This window comes from Anopheles aquasalis, chromosome 3, assembly GCF_943734665.1.
Source record: "Anopheles aquasalis chromosome 3, idAnoAquaMG_Q_19, whole genome shotgun sequence".
NCBI classification, from domain to species: domain Eukaryota; kingdom Metazoa; phylum Arthropoda; class Insecta; order Diptera; family Culicidae; genus Anopheles; species Anopheles aquasalis.
The window spans coordinates 17,824,096-17,834,095 of record NC_064878.1 but is presented as its reverse complement, the minus strand read 5'-3'; the positions used below and the strand labels follow the sequence as shown (position 1 = coordinate 17,834,095).

The following is a 10,000-nucleotide window of genomic DNA, read 5'->3' as shown; positions in this document are numbered from 1 at the left end:
AACTAGACAAGCAGACACGTAACGAATCCACGTATACCCATTACCAAGCACACTCTGGCAAAAGCAGCGCCCCGCCGGCGTATCGCACGTAACCGCACAACAACACAAACAAAACCCCTAATACCAGATTCGCCTTCAAAGCGTTTGCGCTTCCTATATCAGTTTTCCACTGCCCAGTGTCCACACTATATAGCTATAATGGCGCAATCCGTTGCTAGCGGTACACCCAAGTTTCGTTTTGTTTGCCGATTTACACGCGCGCCCAATCCATCACCCTGAATTATCTGTGTAGTAATAACATGTGCCGTTCTACCACCGTATTCCCGTTTTCGCGTTTGTATTTTGGTTTGTTTTCCTTTGTTTTGTAGTTTTGTACCATTTCTAGTTTCGCTCTTTCCCCGTTTTTTGCTGATCACTACTAATCCGGCATTAGATTCGCCATTAGATACTCGTGATGCTGCACGTTCCAAGTCGATTGATTGTATGTTTTACGTGTGTATGTTGTGTAGATGTGCTTGCCTCGACGTGCAGCTGACGTGCACTTTTATCACACGATGAAAGCTTACGATATTGTGATAGAAATTACGCTGAAGAACCGTAATGGAACTCACCACACATTCGATATCTAATTGTGGCGCACTGTCCTGCAGTTCCTTGTTCGTTTTGAAGCTTTTTCTTTGTCAGTTTTTAACCATTTTTTTGTGTGCCATGCACTCTAATACTCACAAAATGTATTCCTATTTTTGGAATGTACTTAAACATTGATCGCATTACGCACTAAAACCATGCACGATTTGAAAAGGCACCTCAACTTGCAGGTCGGACGGTAGTGGGTTTAACGTGAAATCTGTTGTATCAATTCGTAAAATGGCCCTACATTCGTTCTTATCTGATTTATCGTAGAGTGTGAGTGTTGGAGAATGCTTTGGGGTTTTTTTTTATCTCAGTTCGAATGAGTATGTGATCGCGTATGTGTATGGTATCGTATGAAACGCAATTCCTTTTTTAATATTAACTTCCATTTTGAGTGATAAAGATGATCGCTTTCATCGTCTTTTGCAGTGTTTTTTTTATGGCATCTTCGTCTCCATCCGCCAAATCCATCGATCTCTTGATCTTCGCTCTATTGTTGGTCGCTCTATCTATGCTTCCTGCTCCTGGCATCCCACTTTCCTCTTCTCTTTGTTCTCTCTTCATCCCTCTATCTTTCTCTCTATCTCTTTGTATCTCTATGCCCCATTGTTTTCCGATCGTCACCCTTGTGTCTCTGTATCGATGTTTATTTTATTGGGCCAAACGAATTGTTGCAGATTAACCGAAACCGCACGACTTCTGCGCAATGTACGGCGGGTCTTCACCGGAAGATCGCACGCGACCGAAAATAAAGAACTAGAACTGAAGCGTGAGTATTTAGCGGGGGCGCCACTACTTCTGCCCTGTCCTTTGCTGCCTTATCTCTCTCTCTCTCTCTATCTCCGTTTTGTTTAACTTTAACTAACTAACTAACACAATACAACATAATACTGGAGTAACAACAACATGGTTTACAAGCCCATGAACCAAACTAGAAGCTGGATCGCCAGAAAAGATGTCACCATCGGTAGCGCTAAAGAGTAGAAAAAGCTCTAGAAAAACTCGTTGCGAGAACTCGTTTGTAGTTTGTTCGGTTGAATAGTTTCGGCCAACTTTTTGAACGACCGATTCCGAAACAGTTGAAAGTAGTTAATTTTTTATTGTATCTCTCCATCCACCTAACTCTAATTCACAGTTTGTTTATCTTTGTTCACTATTTTAATTTTGTTTTTTGATAACTAATAACTAAAAACACCAAGCAATTCACTAAAAAAAAATACAATACTGAATGTCGTGTAGAAATAGAGAGCGATCAGAGACGATCGTATGGAATTAAAAAAATTAAAACCGACTAGGCGCCTCCATTCTCTCGCTCCATTGTCGCATTATAGCGGCAACGTAGACACGTGTAAAAAAGCGAATGCTTATCTTTAAGCCAATATATAATGCCCCCGTATCATTAACAACCCCTTGCCTTATCCGCTGACCAACCTTTCCCATGTGCACGGATTTCCTAATCTCTGCTTCGACGTTCAACTGAACCAAACAAGAACAAAAAAAAACAACCAACCAACTCAACCGACCGCCAGCTCACTACTGGCAACAGTTTGTACTATTTTGTATCCCGCAACCACACCAACCATTAGGCACATAAAACATTCACAATTGGCATTCTAGCGCCATAGGCCATGTCTGCTAGCAGAGCATCAATAGCTGACGCGCTGACGCAGTAGTAGCTTTCTGTTTCTGTTTGTAAATCAAACAACTACGGCTTGCAGTTGGCCTTTGTCCGTCACAACTTCCCGGGGGCTAATCTAGGAAAGGGAACATTCAAATAATGGTTCAATCCTTACCATCAACCCACGTGGTACTCCACTTACGTTGTTGTTTGCTGTGTGCACCGCACGGTTGTCCTTTTCGATGTCCTGTTTCAAGCCACCTCCCAATAATGATAGTATTCGGAGGGCGAAGGGATACAGTTTTGTGACTACCATTCCGTTCGTTTGCTTAATAATTTAAGGCACGATCGAGTCGAGTGGAATCAGTGAGTAACAATAATAAGGTTCCATCGGTGCTTCGAGGCACCCACCGTGGCCGGCATCTTGCAGAGTATAATATCCGAACCGGCTCTTTAATGTCATTCGAAGCTCGGTCTCGACCGACCTAATGCATCGTTATGCTTACAGTTGTACCTTCTGATTGGCGGCATGGGTTTTTGTTGCTTTACCTTTATGCTCAACCACCATTCCTAATTGGTTTCTTGGCGGGAAAAAGCGTAAAAACTTCCTACAAAAAACCGAGTCTAATCAACAATCTCACACTTAAAGCTCACGAGCTCCCCTTTTCACAAGCTTCAAGAGTGTTCGCCGTTGTAATTATGTATCATTTTCCACTTCAATACCGATGGTCCATCCATCTGGGCGCGGTCTGTGTCCCCTTGATGACGGGTGGGGTGCTAGGTTGAAAAATGAAAGCAATAAAGTAGTTTAATAATTCAGTTCTCCAGCTCGGACGACTCTGAGGATAGGCTGAGGCGCCGGCAGAAATCCCCCCGGCCCCAGGGAAAAGGTTAGGGTGTGATCGAGCACCTGCGGTAAGCACACCGTGTGGTTGGGCATTGTTGTACCTAACGGATAATAATCGAAAACCATCAGTCACCGAGCAGCAACCGGCATGTTCAAGGTTGTGTGTCAGGGGAGGTGGGAACCGGGGAACTAGCCTTCGGGGAGATAATTGGAAAATCCTTCCCGGGTCAACGAAGGACGATGGTGACGACGACGACCTTCACGCAACAAAACAATATTGCTTATTGGCTTTTTCGGTAGCTTCTTGGTGAAGTTTGATGCAATTTTTTTATTTTTTATTTTTCTTTCCTTTATTGTTACCTTTCTAAACAATGTTATGTTAAGCTTTTCTTTTCCTGCATCGTTTATTCTGTAACGCTTAGTTATTGTTTTTCGTGTATCGTGTTCGTCTGTGGTGCGCTTCTTAACTTCTCACTAAACATTAACACATAACACCTGCTAGCTACATTCGTCTTCATTGCTGCTTTATGGCGCTTCCTCAGCTACAACTAAATACATTCCAGATGCTGCTAAACATGCTTGGTAACATTCGGTTCACACGATGGTCATTAAACTCTGGTACACGTGGCGCTCCTACGAGAGAGTTTAATTTCCATTCCAAAAGCGAATGTTTACCGACCCCTCCAGATCCCGCCGTCCCTGTTTATATGTTCACGCTCACTAACCGTTTGATTTCGTTCGGTTGCGCAGATGGATTCGCGTTTTCCCAGGAAGAAAATGGTGCTGTCCGGCAGGCCGACGTTATCCGGGCGTACGACACGAATCTGCCGAAGCCGGATGGAAACTGAGAGTGCCCCGGTTGCGCGTACTGCTACGACAGCTACTATACCGTGTGCTGAGAAGGTTCCGGAAAGCCCTGTCCCGTCATCCGTACCATCGGGCATACCGGCGCCACCACACAATCGTTCAACACCATGCGGACGACGATATTCGTCTGGAGCGCATATGAGACGCCAAGGAAACCAAGGTAGAGGAAGAAGGGGGATATGGGAAGGTGAATGCCGCCCAGGGCGGTCTGGCGATAAAATCGTTTCTTTTGGCCAAAAATTTAAAAAAAATCTTCAAACAGCCAAGTGTGGCATTACGGTTTGAGTGTTTGTGTGGTTGCGTGTACTATAGTTTATTATTAAAAAAAGGTGGAACGATCCAACAATGATCGGGCTTAAGTCTAACACAGAAAGAGAGGAAGAGGCAACCGAGCGGAACGGAACGTAACGGAAGGTGTTTAAATTATTTACAAGCAGCTACACTACCCACAAGAGTCTTGTGCGCGATATTGAAACACTAGTAACTTAACAAAACCAGATGTGCGAGCCAACTGGAAACGAAATAACAATCGGTGCAAGATGAAGGTGGAAAACATTAACAAGCAAATTACCTTACTGGCAATATTGTGTAAAAACGAACTAAAAACAAACAGCAAACTATATATAGAGAGAGAGAGAGATAAATTGGAAAGGTTTGCGGTTCGAAATGCGTAGAGCAAAGCGAACATACGTGCAGGGTACATTTTGAAGTATATTGCGTTAGGTCAAACTCACATAAGCACTAGCTGCTGGTATTGTGGAACTCTAGAGGGTGTTTGTGTATGTTTTTTTATCGATTGATTTTTGTTTTTTCCCATTTTATGATTTATCATAGTGTCGAACATTCACATTTTACTATCGAAATCGATGCCAAACGCCATCACTTGAACTTGTCTCCTCCTCGTTTCCTACATTCTTCAAACCCACCTTCGAAATCAGTACATATCAATAAAAACCCTTTAGTTTCCGCGACACTTTCCTCTTATCGGTTATCTGCTGCAAGGACATTTCATTTGTTTGTTTCCGTTTTCATTTCTTCCACACCAACGCCTTTCCATCGGAATAAAACCAGACGAGTGCTTTGCGAGATTGAGGAGTTGTACAAATGATAATGTAACTAAAAACCAAGGTGTTGGAAGTTGAAAGAGTTCGTGAATCATCATCAGTGGCATGTATATTGGATGGCAGTTTGATGTGTTGACGTTGGCAAGTAAAAAATTCAGTGTCTTTTTCACGTGTTGTGGATGTACAAGCGCAATCAGACGTCCTATAGTGGACGCAAGGTAACAATTCTATAGTATTACTGAAGACCTATTTTTCACAACCCTTACGCGGCCGACCCCTCTCAACCGGTTCCTCTTTCGATTGGTGGTTCAGGATCATCGTCGAATGTGGGAGAAATTTCCCATCTATTTTCACGTCCACGATTGTAAGGGAAGTAGAGATCGGACACCGCCCGAGATCGCGAAAATCTATTTCAGCAAACAGTTAACAAAGTGATAAACGTGATTTTGTTAAAACTTAGTAAGGTAGAGCAGAGTCTTAAATGGTAGCATCTTAACTATTATGGAACAAAATGCATTAACCAACAGACTAATACGGCAAACGCATACAATGGAACACTATTTCCCTTGGTCAACTCGCTCGCAGAACTTCTTAATGCCACTCCTATAAATATAGGCACCGTAGGGACAGAGTCTAGTAGCAAACAGGGTTAAACATTACCAAGCAAACCTATCCTTAACTCCAGATTGGTGATCTACCTAGACACACACTCACTTTACAGTTCAAACGAATCAAATCTCTACTACTCTTCGGCATTATCTCGACAGGCCAGTCCTCTCTGACCTTCCGACCGACGCGTCGGTGCGGTACAGTGAGCGCAGGGGTGGCGTTACTACACAACACACGCAAGTTCAAATAAACAGTAAACAGCAGTTTACCTACTTACTACTCCCTAACCTCCCAGCAAACATATAACGGATGTACGTTTGAACATTTTGGGAACACGAACACGTGGAAGCGAAACCATTGACCTAGCATCATAGAAGAGTTCATGCACGCGCCTCGTACACCTATGCACCGAGAAAGGGCAAAACAATAGAATGAAGGCAAACAAATAAAATTTATATCGTAACTGTTTATATACTTTGGTGATTGTTAGTTTGGTGAGTGCGTTAAGGCGGTTTATGGGGGGGGAGTAAATCAAGCAAAGACCAAAGAATTTCGGTAAACTGAAACAATTTCTATTTGCATCGTGGCTCTGATGAGGTGAGGAAACAGAGTCAAATAAAAGATAGAAACGGATCGCTTTGTGTTTGATTTCTACAAACTGCATTAACTGAAAGAAACAGCCCACATGTATCTACACTTCACTGATAATGATCATTAATCGTGTTAACACGTGGCTTACATTTTTGTCCTGCAGAGTGTAACGGTAATTTCAAACTGTAACAAATTGCGCCAAGTCTGTAGTATAAACAGGAGCATCAGTTTGACAATCGAACTGTCACTTGCGTGTGACTCCCCCCTCCCTCCCACATTATTTTTTGTCGAAGAATTTGTCGTACGCGTTTGCCATCGCCGAGTCTCTCCAGATCGAAATCCCGCAGGTTTTTTACCGAAATCCGCCGCACCATGAGGATCCCACTTGGACGCAAACAGGCCGAGCAAGCCGCGCAATGGTACGTGTACTCGCAAGGACTGTTTTCCGAAGGATGCCGACGAGCCTTTCGGTCCTCTCAGCTGTTGAACGGGCATTATATAAGTGGACCCTTTTCGCGCTGTATCCTTGAACGACACCCGCTCTAACCCTGGTCTTCCTTCTTTTCCAGGGCAACATCCGCCGGAGCGTACGGAGCAGCGGCCGCGCTGCTCGGTTGCTACCTGACCGACTGGAGGGTGATCGTGTCGTACATCCCCTTCTACGGTGGCAAGTTCGACAAGAAGGAATAGGCCAGCAAAACGAGACACCAAAGCGACGCGAATGGTACAACCTAGCATGATGATGGTAGCATAAAATTGTTCTAGCAAAAGTGTGACACATCCGTCGCCAGGAGCTCCGGACGGTCGGAAATATGTCCGTTGCCAGCAGCCAGCAGGATATGGTTCCTTTGCGTTTGTGCGGAAACTCGTGAGCGTTAAATTTACAGTTTCAATAAGAGTTCAAACCAAGTCCAAAGATGAAGCTGTCTTTTTACTTAATCGTATCTTTATTCAAAGTAGCCTCTCGGAGTGTCCGGCATTTAGGTTGCTCCGATCGAGTCCCTTTTCGTCTTAGCCAAGATGGTTCGCTCACGGAATGCACTGTTGGGATGGCAGGAAAAAAATAGTTGAGGTGTCACTGACTCAATCTAGTTACCATTGGGGTAGGGTCAGGTTCCGTTTCCTTACCGTTCGTAGTCCTCTTTCCGCTTTTTAACCTCATCAACTTCCCGAGGATGCATTCGTTTCCGGTGGGTGTAGTAGTTGCCGCTGGAGAAGAACTTTCGCGGACAAAACTCACAAGCGTACCGTTGTTCGCCCGTGTGTAGCACCTGGTGATTCTGCAGGTTGTTCTTCAGTTTGAATGCTTTCCCACACTCGCCACATACGTACGGCCGATCGGACGAGTGCTTCACTCGGATGTGGTTCTGCAGGCTTTGCACGTTGACGGCCGAGTAGTCACACTGGTTGCAACTGTGCCGTATCTGCGAGTGCTGCATCATGTGTTTGTTCAGGCAGATCCTGTTCTTCAACCATTTACCGCACTGCTCACACTGGACCTGCTGCAAAGGAGGCTGATGTGTCGTCATGTGGTAAACCAGGTTACTGCGACAGGCGAACTGCTTCTGGCAAACATGGCACACATGGCTACCGCTTTGCACACCGTTCGATGGTTGCTGGTTCCCGGGATCGGAATGTTGCTTCACCACATGATCCTGTAGCCCCCTGGCCGTACGATAGGCACGATTACAGTGCTCGCAAACGTGCGCTTTGCTCGGCGCTGGTGAAACACGATGCGTAGCGAGATGTGTCGCCAAAACGCTGGTGTAACTAAAACGCCGTGGACAGTGCCGACACTTGAGCGGTCGCTTTTCCTCCGGGAGATGATTCTTCAAATGCGAACGAAGCGTCTGCTGTGAGGTGAGCTTTTTCTGGCAAATGTGGCACCTGAAAAGGGGCAAACAAGTTGTATCGAAACGCGAAAAACGCCCTCAGCTGCCCTTCACACTTACTGGAATGCTTCTGGCTGTACGTGGGTCGCCATATGGGTGGCCAACACCTTCGTTCGTCTCATTTTACGGTCACAGCATTGCACATACCCTGTCGCACCGTGTTCAGTGCGATAGTGCAGAAACAGCTCGTTGATCGTTGACCATTCAGCTTTATCACAGGTGCGGCACGTCAGGTCGTAGAATTGGTCCATGCACTTGGTCAACTTTTCCCCGCGGATAACGAACTTCCCATTGACGAGCAGTTGCTTCGGCAGCAGTCCGTCCAAGTCTGTGTTCTCTGGTACCGTCGCTTCCTCTTCATTCACGCTGCTTTCGCTTTCGGTAAACAAATCATCCGCCACGCTGTGCGCATCCTCCTCATCGTGATCGTCCTCGTCCTCGTTGTGCTCATCGTTGTCCTCTGGTTCCATGCTCTGTACTTCCACCTGGTACGATTCTTCTTCATACTGGACCTCGTTCTCATCGTGCTCGATCAGTTCTTCGCTGGCCTGCAACGTTGTTATGCTGCTGGCGTGAACCTTGGATTGCTGTACCTCATCGTACGATGGTGGCCGTATGTCTACAACGTCTGTAGCTGACGGTTCGATCGGCAACGTGTTTGCTATCACAAGCGTCAATCCGTCCTGCAGCACGTAGTGTCCATCCTTCGGATCAGCCCGGACGAACGTAATCGTTTCCGTCGGTTGCTGTGCGTTGAGCGTAAGCAGTGCCTGGTTCTGGGATACCTCTTGGTAGAACGTATCGAATGCTACCAGCGTTTGGCAGCATTTGGCGCAAACGTGCCGCGGCAGAGGACTGTCTTCTGTTACCTGCAACGTACAATGGAGTAATTAGAAAACGGCGGTGCCAAAAGAGAAAGATTGTCGCGGATGCCTTACGATGAGATTCAGATGGTTTCGCAGCTGCTCTTCCAGCTTCACCGCTTGAGCCTGTTCACCGAAGATGTACAGCATCTCGTCGGCACTGAACAGACACAACCTGCAAGTGATCATTGTGGATCTCGGGCTGCTCCAGAATTTGCATTTAACCGCAGAATCCCTCCGGAAATCGACCGAATCGGGGGAGGAAAAGTAAACAGAACTGCTTTGTTTACAAAATCGTAATGTCAAAACGGATTCATTGGCGTTTATAACAGAAAGGTGAACAGTACAGCCGCGAAAGTGGCTTGGTGGTAAAGGGGGTAGCTCTCTCAAGCGTACACTATAAACGCTTCTGTCTTTTTCTCTCTGTAGCTCGCTCTCGCTCTGGAATGCTTCTTCCGTTTGGAGCCCGAACCTGTTTGCTGGTGCCACGGCGAATTCCACCGAATCGCCAATCTCAAAAATCCTTTCGATCCCGCGAGCTGCGTGCAAGATGAGTGAAGTGATTGTGATCCACAATAATCTGCGCGTATCCTGTCGTGTGTTTGCTATCTGAAACCGCGCCATCACCGGAAAACCAACTGAATAATTCTTTGGCTTTCGTCGGATAATCTGCTGCTGCGGGATCTGCATAAGCGCCGCGGTCCACCGTTATTTCGCTGCCTCCCCCGCTTCCCCCCACGAAAGGAAAGGAGTCAGGAATGTGTAGCAGCGTCATCGAAGCAGTAGGCGTCCGCAAGGGTAGTCCGCAAATCCGCAACGGTGCAACGGTCCAGCGCTCGTTGGCGGTGGCGTTGGTGCTGGTATCTGGTGTTTGAAAAGCGTGTCACCGAGCGGCTCTAGACCGAGATTAGCAAGCTTAGGGAGGACGCGAAAAAAAAGGGGGCCGATATCAGGTTGTAGGTGGCTTCGCTTCGTGACCCAAACTCCGGCAGCATCATCATTGGCGTCGCCTGTTC

At 46.2% G+C, this 10,000-nt stretch overlaps 5 protein-coding genes across 19 annotated transcripts in view; 3 read left to right on the top strand and 2 right to left on the bottom strand.

The window, feature by feature from the left end:
- LOC126575237 (probable phospholipid-transporting ATPase IA) overlaps positions 1-6,101 on the top strand; it is a 52,462-nt gene extending 46,361 nt beyond the window's left edge. For 13 of the 15 annotated variants that reach the window (XM_050235841.1, XM_050235827.1, XM_050235826.1 and 10 more), the window contains one exon: positions 3,849-6,101. In XM_050235841.1, the coding sequence (XP_050091798.1) occupies positions 3,849-4,107 (259 nt within the window). In that variant the 3' untranslated portion in view covers positions 4,108-6,101. Of the gene's footprint in view, positions 1-1,310; positions 1,403-3,848 lie in introns of all 15 variants that reach the window. The other 2 variants (XR_007608259.1, XM_050235829.1) reach the window with 2 other exon arrangements.
- LOC126575241 (unconventional myosin IC) overlaps positions 1-10,000 on the bottom strand; it is a 143,880-nt gene that overhangs the window by 59,299 nt on the left and 74,581 nt on the right. The window lies entirely within an intron of this gene.
- LOC126575253 (cytochrome b-c1 complex subunit 10-like) lies at positions 6,494-7,147 on the top strand. The gene is made up of 2 exons (XM_050235859.1): positions 6,494-6,648; positions 6,799-7,147. Exons 1-2 carry the CDS (start codon positions 6,602-6,604, stop codon positions 6,917-6,919), a joined length of 168 nt encoding a protein of 55 aa, XP_050091816.1. The 5' UTR covers positions 6,494-6,601; the 3' UTR covers positions 6,920-7,147.
- LOC126575244 (zinc finger and BTB domain-containing protein 17-like) lies at positions 7,157-9,227 on the bottom strand. The gene is made up of 4 exons (XM_050235849.1): positions 9,060-9,227; positions 8,182-8,990; positions 7,358-8,116; positions 7,157-7,270 (listed from the first exon to the last, which is right to left on the bottom strand). Exons 1-4 carry the CDS (start codon positions 9,171-9,173, stop codon positions 7,210-7,212), a joined length of 1,743 nt encoding a protein of 580 aa, XP_050091806.1. The 5' UTR covers positions 9,174-9,227; the 3' UTR covers positions 7,157-7,209.
- Positions 9,480-10,000, top strand: part of LOC126575242 (E3 ubiquitin-protein ligase SH3RF1) — a 13,417-nt gene continuing 12,896 nt past the window's right edge. Inside the window, exon 1 of the mRNA XM_050235847.1 lies at positions 9,480-10,000. This exon is cut by the window's right edge and continues 1,105 nt beyond it. The gene's annotated coding sequence lies outside the window, so the exon portion shown is untranslated.

What these genes read in the sequence shown, in the direction of transcription:
- LOC126575253 (XM_050235859.1), top strand. Translation starts at nt 6,602, where the DNA reads ATGAGGATCCCACTTGGACGCAAACAGGCCGAGCAAGCCGCGCAATG. An exon ending in GCCGAGCAAGCCGCGCAATG is followed by an intron (nt 6,649 to 6,798) that starts GTACGTGTACTC and finishes CTTCTTTTCCAG; the next exon opens with GGCAACATCCGCCGGAGCGT.
- LOC126575244 (XM_050235849.1), bottom strand. Translation starts at nt 9,173, where the DNA reads ATGATCACTTGCAGGTTGTGTCTGTTCAGTGCCGACGAGATGCTGTAC. An exon ending in GAAACCATCTGAATCTCATC is followed by an intron (nt 8,991 to 9,059) that starts GTAAGGCATCCG and finishes TGTACGTTGCAG; the next exon opens with GTAACAGAAGACAGTCCTCT. An exon ending in CGGAAAGAGGACTACGAACG is followed by an intron (nt 7,271 to 7,357) that starts GTAAGGAAACGG and finishes CCATCCCAACAG; the next exon opens with TGCATTCCGTGAGCGAACCA.